This window comes from Dermochelys coriacea, chromosome 9, assembly GCF_009764565.3.
Source record: "Dermochelys coriacea isolate rDerCor1 chromosome 9, rDerCor1.pri.v4, whole genome shotgun sequence".
Lineage (NCBI taxonomy): Eukaryota > Metazoa > Chordata > Testudines > Dermochelyidae > Dermochelys > Dermochelys coriacea.
Genome location: NC_050076.1, coordinates 28,181,493 through 28,202,552, shown reverse-complemented (window position 1 = coordinate 28,202,552; position 21,060 = coordinate 28,181,493). Strand labels below are relative to the sequence as shown.

The following is a 21,060-nucleotide window of genomic DNA, read 5'->3' as shown; positions in this document are numbered from 1 at the left end:
CATGCATTTACACTTTCCCTCAGTGTAAGGATTTTATTTGTGGGCAGTTAAAAACAAATGAATCAAGTCAAGTAACTGTTTCACTTGTTCAATTCAAGTTAAGGCACCCTGATGAGGAAACAAACTTCATCTCTATAAATGGAGAGATGTTGTACTTGGTCCTCTTTTGTATCCAGTCACAGTTGAACCCATGGTGAGAAACTGCAGTAAACTCAAATTTGTTTTATGGATATGGCTTGTCAAAGATGTATTACCTGTTCATTAACAGCGGCAAACAGATTTGCTTTCTCACATTATTGACTTTAAGGTTTTGTAGACATTAGATTAGATTGAAGTCCTGGTAAGATATATAATATCTATTAATCTATAATTTAAGGCTTGTGATTCATTGGCTCGTTCCAGTATCTCTGCTTCACAAGGTCTGTAGAGTATAAATTGTGTTCACTTGTTGAATGTTGATGAGCAGTTCATCATTCTGTCTTGTTTGCACTTGACTTATTGAAACAGTCTCTTCAAAACTTGCACAAAGCTTCATTGGATTCTTTAAAGTTTGCTTGGCAACACATTTGTACACTACAGAACATAGCACTGAATAACACCAGTGCGCTTATTGCTCTATTTCTTTGTGTGAAAACAGTGAAGATACTACTGTGTGGTTTAAAAAGAAAACTGAAAACATACTACTGTGATATCACCTAGTAAATATGAAATGGCACTTAAGTCATGAAATGTTGATGCGGGGCTTTGAAGTCAAGACTGCAGTCTGGCCACACTAAGTTTGTGGCTTCTAGGGCTAAAATCACATTGACCAAAATGCCTGTTAATAAAATTGTGTAATGAAATAATAGTAACATTAATCTTATTTCAAACTTCAGTACTTCTACTGTAAGTTTGTATTTTTATTTGATGTGACACGTTAGGTATAAATCCCTTTTTTTGCATTTGTGAGAAAGTGGCAATGTTAAGATCCAAAATACTTCCTTTATTTAAACGTATCAAAAAAGGTTTTGGGGCCTGAAAAGGTTATCCTCACATACATATTGTGTGCGGAGCACTCATCCAGTTCAAATATTTTTTTCTAGCTTTCAGTTACTTTATTATTTCTGACAGATTTCAGAGTGGTAGCAGGGCTAGTCTGTATCAGCAAAAAGAACGAGGAATACTTGAGGCACCTTAGACTAACAAATTTATTTGAGCATAAGCTTTCGTGGGCTAAAGCCCACTTCATCAGATGCATGGAGTGGAAAATACAGTAGGAAGATAGATATAGATTACATATGAACCATGGAAAAAATGGGCTAATACCAACTCTACTGAGACCAACTGATTAAGGTGGGCTATTAGCAGTAGGAGGAGGAAAAAAACTTTCGTAGTGATAATCAGGATGGCCCATTTCCAACAGTTGACAAGAAGGTGTGAGTAACAGTAGAGGGGGAAATTAGCATGGGGGAAATAGTTTTTAGTTTGTGTAATGACTCAGCCACTCCCAATCTTTATTCAAGCCTAATTTAATGATGTCCAGTTTGTAAATTAATTCTGGTTCTGCAGTTTCTCATTGGAGTCTGTTTTAAGTTTTTTGTTGAATAATTGCGACTTTTAAGTCTGTAATTAGTGTCCAGGGAGGTTGAAGTGTTCTCCAACTGGTTTTTGAATGTTATAATTCTTGACATCTGATTTGTGTCCATTTATTCTTTTGCTTAGAGACTGTCTGGTTTGGCCAATTTACATGGCAGAGGGGTATTGCTGGTACATGATGACATATATCACATTGGTAGATGTGCAGGTGAACGAGCCTTTGATAGTGTGGCTGATGTGATTAGGTCCTATGATGTCACTTGAATAGATATGTGGACAGAGTTGGCAACGGGCTTTGTTGCAAGGATAGGTTCCTGGGTTAGTGGTTCTGTTGTGTGGTGTGTGGTTGCTGGTGAGTATTTGCTTCAGGTTGGGGGGCTGTCTGTAAGCGAGGACTGGCCTGTCTCCAAGATCTGAGAGTGAGGGATTGTCCTTCAGGATAGGTTGTAGATCCTTGATGATGCGTTGGAGAGGTTTTAGTTGGGGGCTGAAGGTGATGGCTAGTGGAGTTCTGTTGTTTTCTTTGTTGGGCCTGTCCTGTAGTAGGTGACTTCTGGGAACTCTTCTGGCTCTGTCAATCTGTTCCTTCACTTCAACAGGTGGGTATTGTAGTTGTAAGAACGCTTGATAGAGATCTTGTAGGTGTTTCTCTGTCTGAGGGGTTGGAGCAAATGCGGTTGTATCATAGAGCTTGGCTGTAGACAATGGATCGTGTGGTGTGGTCTGGATGAAAGCTAGAGGCGTGTAGCTAAGTATAGCGGTCAGTAGGTTCCGGTATAGGGTGGTGGTTATGTAACCATCGCTTATTAGTACTCTAGTGTCCAGGAAGCGCATCTCTTATGTGGACTGGTCCAGGCTGAGGTTGATGGTGGGATTTCTCAAGGGCTTGTTTTCCATGGGTCCATATGATGAAGATATCGTCAATGTAGTGCAAGTAGAGTAGGGGCATTAGGGGACTAGAGCTGAGCAAGCATTGTTCTAAGTCCGCCAACATTAGTTCTGTTTAACATGCAAAGTGGTTGGATTGTGACCTTTAGGTGGGCAACAACAAATTTCCTTAGTTGACGGAGAACTTAGTGCTTGTGTGAAGCCAGTGGAGACAACTCTTGTGACCAATATTCTGACTGGTGTAATGTCCCTTAAGCATGTTGTGTTGGAGACGTAAGTTATTACTCCTGGGGGAATTCTGTGCACAAGCAGAATTCTCTTCTGGTGAAGAATAGTCTCTTCTGCCCCCTCGCCACAGAAAATACTTTCTTCCTAAGAAGTGCTGCAGTTCCACCTTTCACCCACCAGAGGCTACTGTGGCACCAGAACAGCCAGCTGACAGGCAGTAACAGCTAGCAAGCAGCCTGCTGTGTTCAATGCAGCAGCCGGGCCTGTGGAGCCAGGTTAGGCGGCAGAGGGAAGCTCCAGGGCCATATGGGAGAGTGGGCAGATGTGCCTGATTGAATGGGAGAGGCTCGGGGTCAGCCAGAGTCTGCATGGGGGAGTCTCACTAACTCCCTAACAGTCCCCCTTCCCTCCCCTGCCCAAATCCCCAAAGAAACTGTTCCATACTTCTCCCACTCAAACCCAACAAAAGCCAGCTTCGCTCCCAGGCTCCTTCCTGCTCCCTCAGCTCTTCTGTTATCCCTTACTTCCCCAAGCCTTTGCACTGCTTCTTTGGAGTGCTGGAAATACATTTCTGTATTGTAGTTAGTTTTAAATAAATTACTCAAAAGTTCTGTATTAGTATGCCTAGTAAGGAATCTGTTTGTCCCCCCAAAAAAAAAAATCCTGAATTTTTTATTTTATTTATTTATTTTTTCAGGGGGCTGGGGGGCTGTATTTTTACAGACATACTTGCTGCACTGGCAGGTATTTTGAAATAAATTGCCAAAATGAAACTACTGTTATAGTGGGTTTTGAAAATATGTAGAATTTTTTGCAGAATTTTAAAATATTATTCATAGAATTTTTAATTTTGTATTGCAGAATTCTCCCAGGAGTAAATTATGCTGGGGGTTGGCAAGCACAGAATCAGGGAGCCATAATCAGATCCCTGATGGCCCAGCTCCCTTATAAAGTGGGAGCTTTGATGCGGGGGAAATTCAAGCCCTAAATATCTAACTTTATCAGATTTCAAAGGATCTGATCACTTGTACAAAAAAAAATTAAATATTTCTTGTCCTTTTAAGAAACTGGAAAGAAGAAATCAATTTTGCAAGCTTTGGCTTTCTTAACTCTATCTTCTAATGTGAGAATTTCTTCAGTGTAGTCAGAACATTAAGTTTAATCTTGTCTTACAACGCCACCCCACCCCGAAATTAATAGAATTTATATTCTCCTGTAGTTTACCATCTTTTGGGAATATTTTGGGTCAATAAAGCTGAACATTGCTGCAAAAGCTAACAAAATCTAGTGAGGTGATATTAAAGTGCAAAGAGACTAAAATAAAAGATTAGAAGAAACCTAGACTTCTATCACAACCTAACCTTGCATGGCAGGAGGATATCATGACTTTTTTTGTACTTGGTTGCTTGAAAGAGATGAGTCATTATTGAGGCTTCCCTGGGGAAGTCTGCAAATGTTTTTCCTGCTTACCATTCAAACAGGTGTTGCTAGGTGCACTACTGGCCCCATGAGTTTTTCCTCTTTAACACAAGATTCTTTAAAAGAGATGTAGAGAAGGGGAACAAATGCCTCTGACTTGGATGGTGGCTTTTCTTTAAGTATTAATGGCGATAGTGTCATAAGATCCTAGCTAGACTTATTGCTCTGAAACAGTTACTGTTTACGTTGTTGCTACCCTGGCTGAAAACTAGCCAGGTTCCCATGTGCATCCTCACCTGCCCTTTGAGGGCATTTTTACCTCCCTTTGTGCTGTCAAAGCAGGACAAAGGAGACTTGGGATGGGCCAGGAACTGGTCCTAAAATCCTAGAGGGAGGAGAGCAGTGATAGTGCCAAAACCAGTCTCTGTCCTGAGCTTTGCTGTACTGTAGATGGAGGAAAGGCATTGGAGAGAGAGACTGGCAGTGTTTCCATTATGAATTTCTGTTAAATTTTCACATGTCAAAGCATCACAGTACAAATAAAACAATTTCAGGTTAGGATTTGTTTATACCAACAAATGGCTCCCAAACTTAAACTTTATACCCAAATAATTCCCATGTTTAAAAAGGATGAATTCAAACTGGAGCAGGTACAGAGAAGGGCTACTAGGATGATCCGAGGAATGGAAAACTTGTCTTATGAAAGGAGAATTAAGGAGCTTGGCTTGTTTAGCCTAACTAAAAGAAGGTTGAGGGGAGATATGATTGCTCTCTATAAATATATCAGAGGGATAAATTCAGGAGAGGGAGAGGAATTATTTAAGCTCAGCACCAATGTGGACACAAGAACAAATGGGTATAAACTGGCCACCAGGAAGTTTAGACTTGAAATCAGACGAAGGTTTCTAACCATCAGAGGAGTGAAGTTTTGGAATAGCCTTCCAAGGGAAGCAGTGGGGGCAAAAGATCTATCTGGTTTTAAGATTCTACTTGATAAGTTTATGGAGGAGATGGTATGATGGAATAATGTGATTTTGGTAAGTAATTGATCTTTAACTATTCAGGGTAAATAGGCCTAATCCCCTGAGATGGGATATTAGATGGATGGGATCTGAGTTACCCAGGAAAGAATTTTCTGTAGTATCTGGCTGGTGAATCTTGCCCATATGCTCAGGGTTTAACTGATCGCCATATTTGGGGTTGGGAAGGAATTTTCCTCCAGGGCAGATTGGAGAGGCCCTAGAGGTTTTTCGCCTTCCTCTGTAGCATGGGGCATGGGTGACTTAAGGGAGGCTTCTCTGCTCCTTGAAGTCTTTAAACCACGATTTGAGGACTTCAATAGCTCAGACATAGGTGAGGTTTTTCGTAGGAGTGGGTGGGTGAGATTCTGTGGCCTGCGCTGTGCAGGAGGTCAGACTAGATGATCAGAATGGTCCCTTCTGACCTTAGTATCTATGAACTTCATCTCGTGTGACACCTGTGAACGTTTCTTCATCCCTTTCTCTGTAAATCTAGTGGACTAATACATGCCTCTTGTGTGGGATTAATCTGAACAAATTATGTATCCCACCCAAGGACTCTTGACTACCAGATGACATCTAGGAAAAGGGACAGACTTCCCTGATGGAATTGGGAGAATAAAACCAGTTTTGCAGGAGGGAGGATCAGAAAATAGTATAAACCCTTCTCTGCATCTCTCTTGTCATTATCAATACCTGGGGGATTCTTTTCAAATTGGGTTTAACTGTCTTGGAATTGAAGTTACGTGAGGATTCTGTAGCAATTCCAAAAAAATCTACCTGGGAGTAGCTTGTTCTTACAGCAAAGCAGCCTGGTGACTGCCGAGTTAAATAAACTACTGCCTGAGATGTGGTTTCTTCTCTCATGTAAAGTACACACTAATGACGTCCTTGCCCCACACATGTAGTGCACAGTAGGGGGATATTATGTGACTTCTTCAGATTAAATACTTCACTAAAACTGAGAGAAGGTTGTGTACCTCCAAAGAGGCCTGTTAGCTCCTAGGGAGTGGGGGGAAAAAAAAATTAAAATTCAGTAAGCCTTAAAATAGACTGTAGGCCACAAATAACCCACACTTTTCTGTTTTCATACAGCCCTAGCGCAACATAAAACCACATTTTGGAGGACCTTCTAAAGTAGTTTATAAGCCTTTAAAGAATATATGTAGACTTACATTTGTGGCTGAATATCTCGTTCTCTTCCTTCAGGTCTGTCCTTAAATTCTCTCTTGCCATGATATCTATTTAAAAAACAAAATTGGCAACTGGTAGGCAGCTGGTGTGCTGAGACCACTGTCTCATGCTGATCATATCATGTCACTGTTATCATATGCTCTCCGTTTCTGCCTGTATTCCCCTGTTGCCCTGTCTTTACTTTGAATGTAAGCTCTTTGTGGGAGGGACAGTCTTTGTTTATGGTTGTACAGCATCTAGCACAAGTGGCTCCTAAGCAATACCATAAAACAGATAAATAATTGGATGCAAATATTCTATATTTTCACTTACATTAATTTAGTGGTTGGAGCAGCAAATACCCATTTTGTCCAAATTAATTTTGATTCTAACTGGGTCTTTTTCTTAAACAATATACGGGTCTTGTAATTTGAGCATTACAGTGGGAGTCAGGAACTTGGTGTTAAATTTGAGCTTTGCAGTTGATTTGCAGTGTGGGGTCCTGCTTTTGGGGGCCAAGTCTCAATCTCTATCTCAGCTTCCCCATCTATAAAACGAAGAGAAGAAATCTCTTCTATGACTATTGTGAGAATTGTTAGTATGGTGCTTTGAAAATCAGCATTTTCAAAGTGCTTTATGTGAACTGGCTATGACAATGTGAAAGAGGTGGGGAAATTGAAGAAAAGACTTCTGTATCTTCCTGTTGAGCAGGTTGCCCCCACTTTCTGTCACAAAGGCTGCTCCTCTGGTGTAATAAAAAGGAGAGCATCTGCATCCTAAATAGCAGTTGCCTATTGAGGACAGTGAGCCTAACATATTTTAAATTATTTTAGAACAAATCTGGGGATTTGGGGGGGGGGGTTATGCTGTCTCAGGTACTTATATGGCTTCTTCTATTTGCACACCTCCAAAGCTTTAAAGAATTTATCCTAACTACTCCTCTGCGATGAAGTACTATTATCCCCATTTCACAGATGGGAAACTGAGGCACAAAGGGCTAGATTCACAAAATGTCTTAGGCCCCCTGACTGCAACTTTAGGAACCTAAATCCCAGAATCACTCTACTTAGTCATAAAGCTGCTGCTCACCTCCCATCAGCTTCTTGCTAAAACAGCTTAGGTGCCTATGCCAGAAGAGGTTTGCAGCCGAGAATTCCAAACACAGAGAGGTGCCTCCCTGAAGCCCAGACTTAAGCACCTACAACAGAACCTCAGAGTTACAAACACCAGAGTTAAGAACTGACCAGTCAACCACACACCTCAGCAGAAGTACGCAATCAGGCAGTAGAAGAGACTGGGGGAAGGAGGGCGGGGAAGCAAATACAGTACGATGCTGTGTTAAATATAAACTACTAAAAAATAAAGGAAAAATAGCATTTTTCTTCTGCATAGTAAAGTTTCAAAGCTGTATTAAGTCAATGTTCAGTTGTAAACATATTTTTGGAAAAAAAATTTTGTTCAGAGATACAAACAACCTCCATTCCCAAGGTGTTCATAACTCCGAAGTTCTACTGTATCTCTGAGAGCGAGAGAGTCAGGGTTTAGTGCACACACCTCAGTTTAATACCTTCCATTGGCTAGCTTAGGCAAGGACTGGCCATGTGAGTTGGCTTCTGTGAAACCCATTCTGAGGTGCCACTCTCTCCCCACTTATAGTATAGGGAGCTTAGGTACCTAATTCTGGCTTTGTGAATCCCATTAATTTTCTAGGCTCCTAAAAGTTCAGCATGGTGATGCTCAACATTACATGTCAGAGTTTCTTTGTGTATCTAAGAACATAATGGCCATACTGGTCATACCAAAGGTCCATCTAGCCCGCAATCCTGTCTTCCAACAATGGCCAATGCCAGGTGCCCCAGAGGGAATGAATAGAACAAGTGATCCATACCTTGTCACTCATTCACAGCCTCTGGCAAACAGAGGTTAGGGACACCATCCCTGCCCATTCTGACTAATAGCCATTGATGGACTTGTACTCCATCAATTTATCTAGTTCTTTTTTGAACCCTGGTATAGTCTTGGCCTTCCCAACATCCTCTGGCAAGGAGTTCCACAGGTTGACTGTGCGTCATGTGAAGAAAACTCCCCTTTGTTTGTTTTAAACCTGCTGCTTATTCATTTCATTTGGTGACCCTTAGTTGTTATGAGAGAGTAAATAACACTTCCTTATTTACTTTTTCCATATCAATCATGATTTTATAGACCTCAATCATATCCACCCTTAGTCGTCTCTTTTCCAAGCTGAAAAGTCCCAGTCTTATTAATCTTTCCTCGTATCAAAGCCATTCCATAACCTCAGTCATTTTTTCCCTTTTCTGAATCTTTTCCAATTCCAATATCTTTTTTTTTTGAGATGGGGCAACAACATCTACATGCAGTATTCAAGATGTGGCATACTGTGGATTTATATAGAGGTGATATATTTTCTATCTTATCTATCCCTTTTTTAATGATTCCCAACATTCTGTTTGCTTCTTTGACTGCTGCTGCACATGGAGTGGATATTTTCAAAGAACTATCCACAAGGACTCCAAGATCTTTCTTGAGTGATAACAGCTAACTTAGACCCCCTAATTTTATTTGTATGATTGGAATTGTTTTCCAATGTGCATTACTTTGCATTTATCAACATTTAATTTCATCTGCCATTTTGTTGCCCAAAGAGACTAATGGACAGATTTGCATTCACTTATTCTCAGTGGACTTACTGGGTACTGAGTTCTTCTCAAAATCTGCCCCTAAGTGACTTGCCCTAGGTTGCACTTGAAGTCTGTTGCAGAACAGAGAATTGAACCTGTCTCTCAAGTCCCAGGCTAACACCCTATCCACTGGATCATCCTTCCTCTTACGTTGTTTACCAGAAGGTTCCCAAAACATTAATGTAGTTGATTGTCAATAGCTCTAACTAAAATTTACTATTTCCTAGTGAGCTATCAATACATCTTGTTCGTTTAGCTATTAAGATAATTTAAGTATGCTACTCCTCCAAAACTATAACTTTTGGTATTGGGTCTACTGTTGTTGTGAAGTGTTACCCCAAAATAAACTTATCTTGATTTCTATGATTAAATGGCACCACAGAAGTGTCCTTAGTGACTAAAGACTTGTCTTCATGGGAAAACTGATCGCCATAGCTATAGTGGAATAATTATTCCACTGTGGCTATGCCGGTCAATTTTCCTGTGTATACAAGTCCTTAAATTTTGGATCTGATCTAGAATCGATTGTGGATCCCAAAGGAAAGTGGTAACCTTTACAGGAGTAGTAAGTAAAATGCTAGACCTGCCTGTGTGAACTGTAATCCAAACAGTGTTTTGATTTCAGAAGGGCTGAATAACTTAAAAATGGTTAGGATGCCTCCATGTCACCCAATGTTGCACAGTTGCGTAAATGCACTGTCTTTGGATAAGGTCAGAGTTGTTTATCTACACTGTTTTGATGACAGGTCTTCTCCTTCCTCTAGAGAGATGCTGGCCACTTGACACTGGTTCTAAAGGAACCATCCATTTTAGTAAATCCAACAATATTCCCTGCTAACTTCAGAGCAGCTTTTCTGATCTCCTCTTCCACAAGGAAATCTTGCTCTATCTTCTGGGAACAGGAAAAGCTGCAGTAGTGGTGGGAGGGTTAACAAGCCCAAAGACATGTGAACATTATTCTCACTTTCAGATGCTGTTTCACAAGAAATACCAAGGAAGGTGTAAAGAAAATATTTAAATCCATGTGGTGGGGGTTTTTCCCCTTGGCCTCTGATTTGCAGTAGTCATCCATTTCCTGAGGAAATGGACCTTACAGCTAATCAATACCCCTTATGTAGGGCATGTCTTCTGTAACTTGCTTTTAAAAAGTGAAGCTTGAAGTTGGGTTTATTTCATCAGATCACTGAGATTTGCAACCTTATTTAAATGTGAAAGAAAATTGATACATAGCAATATGGCTGAGATTTAAATGAATGGAAGTGAAGCAATTCATAACTTTCAAACTTGGCATAAAGAAAAAGAGTACTTGTGGCACCTTAGAGACTAACATGTCTTCTGTAACTTGATGCATCCGATGAAGTGAGCTGTAGCTCACGAAAGCTTATGCTCAAATAAATTTGTTAGTCTCTAAGGTGCCACAAGTACTCCTTTTCTTTTTGCAAATACAGACTAACACGGCTGCTACTCTGAAACTTGGCATAGTATGTGTACTTTATTGAGCAATATATAACCTTTTAAACACTACTTTATGAACATAAAACTGAATTTCTTAAACCATGAACTATTTTTGTCCAAACTTCAAAACGCTGATTGCCAACAAACTTTCCCCGAGTATCACTTTTTACTGAGAACAATCATAAAAAAAAAATTCAATCCAGAGGGTAACAAGTTTGATATTTTTAGAAACATTCCAAACAGTTCATAATGAAAGTACCAATTAATGATAAAGGGTGATGATTTAATCCACTTTGACAAGGTTAAATTTAAATAAGCAGGAACTCTCTTAGATTATAATGGATATCTAAACATCTTTCAGGATGCTGCTGAAGGTAGAATGCCTTTTAACCATCCAAAAAGTTTCAATATAATATATTTTTATAGTGCCAATTTCATTTAATTTGTAACACTTTTCTCCTCCCACTCGTCTATTCAATTCCATTCTCTCAGCGCCTGCCTTTTTTGGACACTTACGTACTTACTATCTTTTTCCTTCAACTTCTTATTCTTTTGAACAACATCTTTTAACTATTTGTGTAATCTCTAGTAAGATATACTATTTCATTAACTGTGAACATGCACTTAAAGAACTCTACTACAGATAACATTTGCTGGTCATTGTTATGCTCTCAAAGATTCTAGTTCTGTGACTTTCCAAATAAAAGCCTAGCATGCATTGGGTATAGTATTACTTTGTCCACCAGAGAGTACCTTTTGACAATATTGTAGAAGCTTGTTGATATTTTATGTTGTATATTAATTTACCTGTGTCAGACTTCCATCTAACCCCATTCTTTTTAAAACTAGGATTTTTCTAAACATATTACAATGCATCATTAATGTGGATGGGGTTACTAAGGCATTTAAATGTGAACTCGTAGGGGCAAAAAATATAAATAGCATTTAAATTAATAGATTGGGCGGAGGCACAACTACAGCTTGTGCAGTGTTTTGCGCACGCACATACAATCTTGTGTCTACTTAAGAGCTTGGAAACTTCATTTCTGTATATCCTCCAGTCCCCAGGAAAAATAAATATATATAAAAATAAAATATTTACTCTTTGCTATTTTATTTAGCAAAACACTGTAGTGCACATGCACACCCTACAATGGAATTCAGATAGGGAAGACACATCTCAAAGAACTCCGTTATGGAAGGTAGGTGGCCTTTCTTTTTACCAAATCTTTAGCTCACACAGTGAACACAAGCACATAGCTACTATATAGCTGATACATAAACTGACATAACTCTCTCTTTGGTCTTGAGAACATTTATATTTCCTAGTACTATCTACTTGCCTTTTGAAGCTAATTTTGAAGTACAAGATTATTTACTGGACTTTGGTATGAAATGAGTCTTGCTAATGTTATGGTGGTTAGTGAAACACTAAAACCAACTTTTGACTCCTGTGTTCAGCATAAAACTGACTTTTTTTTCTAGCTATACACAGGTTATGCCAGTATGATAGCTTGTAGCTTTATATTTTCTTAAATACATAAACTTCAAAACGGTGTATAAATTACTCAGATGACAGTGGTTGTAGGTACGAGCAGGGCTTGAAAATTTTGACACCTGCAATCCAGAGAACTAATCCTGCTAGCCCAGATGTTAGTTAATTGAAAAAAAAATTGGGGGGTAGGGGGGAACCTCCACTTGCCAAGTCCTTATTTGGTAGGGAATGCCCTGATAAAAGAAGCCCAGCTCCTCTGCACTAACTGCTGGAAGGTAGAAAGATATTGAAGTTGCTATAGGATGCTGTCTTTTGATCTGATTTGGGTGTTCCTTTGTATCTACCTTCTGTTAGTAAGTGCCTTGAGATTACAGACAACTGTCTCTTCTATCTATTCAGAGCCTCCTGGATGCTACAAAAGTGGTCAGAGAAATGGCCTTTGTTACTTTCTCTCAGCTTCCTGCTTGTTAGTTACTACTAATGCTTATCTTTTTGTATGCTGTTCTAGGAGATGCCATGCACACTTGAAAGAAAATGGAGGCTGAGGCTTTAATAGAAGCTTTGGCAGTTGGCTTTTCCCTTTCCATGAGTGTGAAAGCAAGGCTGCTGAGAGGATCCTGATGAGGAACAGGGTTCTTGTGTGTGTGTTTATGTGGAGTAGTTTCGGGTCTAGAAGCTGAGATGGAACTTTGTATAGTGAGGTGGTGCTTCTCGCTATCTTTGAGTCTTCGGTATTTATCTTGATACCAACAGCTAGGAGATTAGGAGATTGCATGAGAACCTCAGCTTTAATTTTTCACCAGTGTAAATTTCTAGCATTCATGACTGCAGACAATCTTGACAATGTGAAGAAAGTTCACCATATAGTCTCAAAGCAGAAGGCTTATGAACAGAACCCCAGATGTATTTATTTTTTAAACTTTTTAAGTTAGTCTCACTATATTTGTGTGGTGGGGGGTGGATGACTCATGACTCTTTTTTTTTTTTTTTTTTTTTTTTTGGAGTTTGGAGTTTTTGGAGATGACAACATTGTAAAACTGCCAAGAAAACTTATTTCTTAGAGCCTACATTCCCTAAGGCTTTGTCTACATGGGACTTTCGTTGTAAAACTTTTTTTTTTAGGTGTTTACTCTCTACTTCTACCTTCCTTCCCTCCACCCCCAAAACACCCACCTTTTAAAATAAGTTTGTTGATTATGGTTTTCCTCTCCTTCAGAAGTTGAGCTTTGGATGTGTACAATTTGATTATTTGAGATGAATGATGACACGTTAAGGGCTGTCATTTATTTTTTTAATTGATTTTTGTGGAAGGCTAACATGTTAAATTATCTTAGCTAGTTACAGAAAAGGGATATATATCTGAATCGTAATGCTAGAAGAAAAAGGAAGCTAGCTTTGGTAACCATTTTGATTTTGAGGAAGGACATCTACAGTACCCTTGTAACTCGGGGAAGCTTGAAAGTTAGCAAGACACTAAAACAGTTTTGTTGTAAAATTTGTATTAAAATGGATTGTTTTTAATTAGACTGTCTGAAAGCATAAACATTGTCATCTTCAGTCTGCAAAACTCCGTTCCTAAAATACATTGGGGCATTTTGCCATCTTGTGCTGATAGTCTGAAACCTGCTTTGCTAAAACACTTTGCATTAGCACTTGCATTGGAGAAACATGTCCCATACCAGTAAGTACCTAACTGGGACTTAATTTACTGGCCTATGATAGGATTCTAGTTACCTTATTGGATGGGGCATCCAGAGTTTCCTGGGAGCAAATGGACACTTGTGGGATTCCAGAATTTTGAGTATATCCTTTTTTTAAATGCTCATTGACTACTGGCGCATTACTGCAAAGCCATAAAAACACTCCTCTAAAGTCAGCTAATTAGTAAGTAAATGCTGAGGATAAATACTACTACAGGAGGGTTTTTTTGTGTGTCAAAACATTGCATATTAGTGTGTGATGTAGCAAGTTTGCATATTTGCTAATCTATTACATAACCTTTTGTTTCTCTAAGTGAGTGTGGATAATGAAGAAGGGAAATTAAACAGTAACTGAGCTAGATAATTTTAGGTGTTCATAGGCATGGATTAAGGGACGTTTTATACAATAAAAAGCTTTATCTGGCATATTGGGGGAATGGGGATGCTGGTAAATGAAAAATTCCTGTTAACTAAGAGGGAGGGAGTTTGGGCATGGGAGGGTATGCGGGACATGGGCTCTGTGAAGGAGTTTGGGTGTGGGAGGGGTTTTGAGGTGTCTGATCCAGGGGACGTTCAACTCGGGCGGCTTCCCACAAGCAGCAACCTGTCCCTGTTGTTCCTAGGTGGAGGTGTGGCTAGACAGCACTGCCCCCGCAGCTCCCATTGGCTGGGAACTGTGGCCAATGGGAGCCGCAGGGGCAGCACCTGCAGGGGGAGGTAGCATGCAGAGCTGCCTAGTCGCGCCTCTGCCTAGGAACTGCAGGGACAGGTTGCTGCTTGCAGGGAGCTGCCGAAGGTGAGCACTGCCTGGATCCAGCACTCAAAAGCCCCTCCTAAGCCCCCGCCCATACCCCAGCCCCACACTGCGTCCCACATTCAAAACCCCTCGTGGCCATTCCTCTGCCTAGGAGCAGCAGGGACATATCTCCACTTCCAGGGAGCCACGCGGAGCCAGGTAGGGAGCTAGACGACTATAAACTGGACTTTCTATGAAGATTAGAAGAAATGGCAGTTTATAGAGCTTTCCAGTTGGTACAGGGCTGGATAACATAGCTGAAAAAAATAGCCATTACTGTAGTTGGTAAACTGAAGAAGCCTGAATGGAGAGTGGCAGTATAATTTTCAGAGCTCTAATTGTCCCAGACAGTTAAGGAGAACTTCCACAGAGGATGTAATGTGTTATGGAGTTCTTAAAGCCTCCTAAGATTTAAAGTCTCTCAGCAAAGGCACATATGTCATAAGACAGATCTTTAACAATCTATTTGCAAGATTTGTATGTACAAATGGGTTCAATGTTTAGTCAAGTAAGAGTAATCTAATATCCACTGAATTTTTTTTACAGTGCATCTGGTGCAAGTGTTGTAGCCATTGACAACAAAATAGAACAGGCAATGGTAAGTAGAAAACAAAGATTATTATTTCTAATAGGACAAGCAGTTAATCAATGAGATGAAATCTTTCAAGCTATGTTCATTTTTATTCAAACATGCTATCTTTGGGATAATGCAGATTCCTAGAATAAAACTGAGCATCATTAGCCAGAATTTCATTGTAGTGTAATGTCTGTTCCCCTCCCCTCTATTAGTTCTGATTCTTCCATTCCATCATATGAAGACTGGATTTACCTAGATTATGGAATGGCAGCAGATCAGGATTAGTTTTACATTAGATCCAAAGAGCTTCCTACCCATGGTGGTGTTACACAGAGGTTTTTTTAAACATTTTGAAATGATTGAATATAAAAACTTAGACTATAAATGTAGAGACGCTGAAGATATAGGACACTTAAAAAAAATTTTCCTTGGTTACTTAATATTTAATGAAATAAAATTAAAATCCAACTCTGCCATGTATCCTATGCAGGTTTCTGTGTGTTCCCCCTCCCCCTCACCCTCCCCCTCGGTCTGAATTTTTCTGGTTCTTGTATGCTGTGCTGCAGGATCCCATCATCGGCTCCCAGGACACCATTTTTCAGGTGTCTTCTAATCACATTGTCCCCCTTGTACATATTCTTAGAAATAAGGTCAGTTGTCTCATCAGTGGACTACTTGGCTCCCCAGTACATGCCGTCCTGCAAAACTAAATGCATGTGTATTTATATATTCATGTTCAGACTTTCAAGTTTGAAAACAATCTACAAGATGCTAGTTGCAAAAACATATATTCTATGCAGTTAATGTATGCCTCTCATGAGGCCAAAACTTAGGATGCAGCCTGCTGTCTGTTTTTATTAGTGTTTTTTGGGCATTAAAATACATATGATGCAACTAGAAGGCCATTCAAAAAGCTCCATTTTTTTTCAGCTTTCAGTAGCACTTTTGTAATTCCTGTAGAGTAGAAAAGACCTTAGTTTTAATGCAAGTGGAAGTGCCTGTGCCTACTCTTCGTGCAGTAGAACCCATTTAGCATGCAGTGTTTTATGGTCTTTCAGATTGGAGACACTTTGCAGGAACTTCCTCAGGTGCTAGACTGTTTGCTCTAAAGTGATATATATTTTCTAGTGTTACTAGGAACCAGATGTAATTCAATGGAATAAGTGAAATCATACTAATATTTTAAGACTGAGCAGGACGGAGTTGTATTGTAAACACTGCTGTTTCAGTTTGTGTAACTACTGACTTACTGTTCACAGGATCTGGTGAAAAGCCATTTGATGTATGCAGTCAGAGAAGAAGTGGAAGTCCTGAAGGAACAAATAAAAGAATTAATCGAAAGAAACTCTTTACTTGAACGAGAAAATGCACTGTTAAAATCTCTTTCAAACAATGATCAATTATCCCAACTCTCAACTCAACAGGCCAATCCTAGTAGCACTTCACAACTGCAAACAGTGATAGCACAGCCTCCTCAGCCAACGCAACCTCCACAGCAGCCGAATGTTTCCTCAGCGTAAAGCTTTTCTTTTCTCATTAAGAAAAAACTGAAAGCAATCTGTCCTTGTGTGCCACTGGTGTTCTTTCCACTTTATATGAAAGCAAGTAGCCATGCTTCAGTTGTGTGTTTTGGCCTTTTCAGTATTAGACAATCATTCTACAAGAGCTTTCCCTCACTTTGAGATGTCATACAGCGCAGTTGGTGTCCAGTTATGTCATCAGTGCACAAGGGAAATGGTAGAAGGAGTTAATGCAAAGCGTATGCATTTATTTGGTGCGCATGAGTGGGGTCTTTAAGAGCTTTGATGGCTCCCCAAGGTTTCCATTACCCATGGATTACTTTGAGCCTTGCTATCTCATGAAAGAGGTAACAATTCATCTTAAGAGCCACTGTTCTTTCAGTATAAGTAACATTTGCCTATATTAGTTTCATTTATTTGTTTTATTTATTACAGGGCTGCTATTTTCATAATGTACATGAACAATGTCACAGAACTTTTTTTTAATTTTTTTTTTTAATAAATGTAAGTATCAGTAAAAATTGATAGACGGGATTGCGTTTAATAGATAAAATGTTTAGGCAATAATTGAACAAAAGAATCCTGGCATATTTCTAACACTAATGGCAATTTACCTTTGGTATTTATTGACGGTAGTCAAGACCCAGCTTGAATGTACATTTTGTATAGAGTGTAAGTATGAAGACCATAGTGCATCTGTACAGGTAGTCACCAGTTGTTGTGATATAATAAATAATTGATGGGCTATTTTGATGAAGAAAACTTTGCTCATTTCTGTTTCTACTTTCTAATAGAGAGAAATTGCCATGATTCCTCTGCTTTTTGACATTTCGTATGATTTTGGGGGGGGGGGGGGGGAATAAAAAGCTGTGAAATTGTTCAACCTACTTTGTAACCAAAGAAGCAAAGCTGTGTAATTGAGTTTTTTTTTACTTTATAATGCACATTCTTTATGTATTTTTATTTAGTGTTTTTCTCATTCACAATTTTCTTTGCTGTCTAGCATGATCTGCATGACCTATAATCTTTGAACCACTTTCGTACCTCATGTTTTTATCCAGCACTCTTATTGTAATATGTAATAGTCTGTGAACAATGTCAAATAAAAAAAGAACGAACAGCTGGTGTTGGTGGAGCTGCGCTAGTGTACTATGCACTAGTTTAAAAAAATGAAGTGAGCCATCTTTTGTTCATTTAAAATGGTGTTTTGAATTTCGTATGAGAACGTTTTGTTACATTGCAGATTTTAATGTATTTAATAAATGCAACATGCAGATTAAGTGCAGTGTATATTGAGTATTTAAATTAAAAAAAATGTACATTTCATAAATAGTTTCAAGAGACCATCATTTGTGTATACTAACACATAGTGTCAGAAATTGATGTATAAATATATATATTTTAACACATTTTCTGAAATTAAACTGCGGTTTTGTTGAACTATTTGACTCTAGATGTGTTCAAAATGTAATCTTAAATTGAATAATCGTTTTTCTTAACATAATTGAAGTTATAACTTGTTTTTTAGTGAGCAATAACTAGTAATAGGCTTAGATGCTATTCTTAAAATGTAAATTAAAATAGGAACTTACTATTTGCCCTAAATTAACATGATTAATGATTAACAGAATTACAGTTTAGTGTCTTGTATCCTTCCCAAAGGTTGAGTGCCCCTATACTTAAATCTTGGTAAATAAGGAAATAGTTGTGGTACATGCCAGACCTGCCTCACAATCCAAATTCTGCCCTCTTTGAGTGATGACCCCCATCTGACATCTTAGCACTCTAACCTTTTGGATGATACGGAATATGTGTTTTTGTTTTTTTGTTTTTTGTTTTTGTTTTGGGGTTTTTTTTTTTGAGAGGCAAGGGCATGGCTGTATCTGAAGAATACCTTGACCAAAATGACCCAACTTGTATCATTAACTCTACCCCAGCTCATACATGGCACAGCAATATTACAATGAGATTAGTGCCACCACAATTAAAGTTACAGCAGGATTTCCATTTTAATAGGGATGAGAGCATTCTTAATTATCTTTTCACTGCTTGATTCTCTTCTGTAGCAGTTTGGGGGAGGAGTATCATTGAAGTTTGCAACTTTGAAAAAGGACCATCTGACTAATATTTTTCTGTTGTGTGACACTTCATTTGGACTCCTTTTTCTCAGAAGCTATAGCACTCTGAAAGGTGAAACTGATAAGTGTTGACTGGATGAATTGTAGAATTTTTTTTTTGTTTTTCATTACAAACAAGTTACTGTATGCTGGCACAATATTTAGTCAATGTGGGCGTTAAGCCAGTCCTTGCACTCATTACAGAGAGCCCTATTGTATTGATGCTCAGCAACTCTTTTTGATCATGCTGATGGTGAGAGTTGCAGCAGTTGGCCTGCCTTTTATTGTGCTCATTGTTAAGGAAAAGGTGAGGAGCATGCAACATGATTAAAACTAAACACATTGCATGCTGCTTACTTGGAGTCTTTCATATTCCCTCTATTTCAGTGGTTCTCACACTTCTGTACTGGTGACCCCTTTCACATAGCAAGCCTCTGAGTGTGACCACCCCTCCCCCCCAATAAAGTATAAAAACATTTTTTAAATTTATATATTATATAAAAATAAACAAACATCATTATAAATGCTGAAGGCAAAGCAGGGTTTGGGGTGGAGGCTGACAGCTCGTGACCCCCTCAGGTAATAACCTCATGACCCCCTAAGGGGTCCCAACCCCCAGTTTGAGAACACCTGCTGTATTCAATGCACTTTCCTTGACAGTACTTCATTAAAGTAAAATCTGAGTATGCCCATGAATTTTAGAACACTTTGAAATGTCAACTCTTAAACCAGAAGCTGCTTCGAGGACACAACCTTCAGGAGCTCCTGAGAATGCCAGTAAAGAGCAACTAATGCTCACAACATAAATTTTTTCAGTTGGCAGGGGCAGGGACTCCTAATTCACAGTATGTAGATGCAATTCAGATTCAATAAACCACTTGGGCTGCCTGAAAATGTTCTGGCTAGAAAGAGACCCAGTTCTGCTGCACATGTGCAAATGACTTTCTCTTTGGCTTAACAAGGTGGGTGAGGTTATATATAATTTTTTTTTAATTTTTTTATTGAACCAACTTCTGTTGGTTAGAGAGGCTTGAGTCACCCAGAACTGGCTTTATGCTATATTGTAGATCCACCTCAAATAACATTTTTAATGTTTCCCCAAATTGCAGTGGATGCCAGACATTGGCTAAGACCAATCCCAAGTGGGAGATATCAGTTTGACTTGGCTCCTCATAGTTTGAGTCCCAGGTGTGTGCATAAAATAGCCATAAAATGTTATGCAACTTTTTTTCTTGTTTGAACATGGGAATCCCCTCAAGTGACCTTACATTTTGAGCACTAATGCCATCTTGATCCCTTTGAGATGCAGCAATTTTCAACACAAAGTAAACTCATGGATTTTAGGACACTTAAAAAATTGTGTGAAAGAGTATACTAGTCTCAACACAGCCAATTTTTTATAGCACTGAGATTCAGTATATTTGCTATTTTCCCACATAATTTAAATCCAACCCCAAAGCATATACACATGTGTGTAGCCAAGATGTTTCTCTTATTATAAGCAGGTTTTTTTCCTTGGGGAAAAAATGCTGGTATGGAAGAATTTTATTTGGATAAAGAATCATTGGAAGACTTCAGTTGACAGAAAAAGAAATGACCGGAACAGAAACGGCCCATTTACAATTCCCATGTTTTCCTAGTCTCATCTCAAAGGTCAGCCTGGTGCTTTTTGCCACAAGTTGGCCCTTTCCTTGAACAAATACACATCTTTATTTAAAAAAAAAAAAAAAAGTGTCAAAAACCAATTGGCTGACCTAGCCACTAGCAGCTGGCATTGCTGTCCTGTGTGTATTTACAGGGCCAGCCAGACCCCTGATGTTCTAGGATTTTGTTTTCTTTGTTATACACTATAATGTGATACAAACAGTCTGCAGTAGTTGATTGACTTAACTGGTGCTTTTGCATATAAAACAACAAAGAAGAGGCTTTAGAACAGTGGGGAGCTGGCTGACAGTGAATACATAAAGAATAACAGCCCCAGATACAACCTTACAGTGACAAGATCAGTTAATCAACCAGTAGTGCTTGCTTTATTTATTTTAAAAAGGCCCCCCAATCAAATCTTCTTTAAAAATTGTTCGTGGATTTTTCAGGTTGAAACATTGGTGAATAAGGGGAAAAAAAAGATCCTTAAGTAGCTTTCCTTGTCTTTTGTTCTGGTCAGTGTGCTGAAGAACACTTTTGGTACAGCTAAAAATTTTCAAAACCTTCCATGGTCTGAAATTGTGCTAATCCTTGAGACTAGCAAAAAACAACCACACGGTTCTTTGAGTTTTACTTTGAGCAGGTTTCATTTGCATGTGTCAAATATTTCATCTAAATAGCAAGACATCTGGATCACCAAGTAGGTACAAGCCATGGAGATTGTAAATCCCAGGGTGCATTGCTCCAACTTGGTC

At 39.0% G+C, this 21,060-nt stretch overlaps 1 protein-coding gene across 1 annotated transcript in view; it reads left to right on the top strand.

The window, feature by feature from the left end:
• TSC22D2 (TSC22 domain family member 2) overlaps positions 1 to 17,984 on the top strand; it is a 33,137-nt gene extending 15,153 nt beyond the window's left edge. The window contains exons 2-3 of the mRNA XM_038415182.2: positions 14,994 to 15,045; positions 16,284 to 17,984. Coding sequence (XP_038271110.1) covers positions 14,994 to 15,045; positions 16,284 to 16,544 — 313 coding nt within the window. The 3' untranslated portion in view covers positions 16,545 to 17,984. The remainder of the gene's footprint in view (positions 1 to 14,993; positions 15,046 to 16,283) is intronic.
• The last annotated feature ends 3,076 nt before the right edge of the window (positions 17,985 to 21,060 follow it).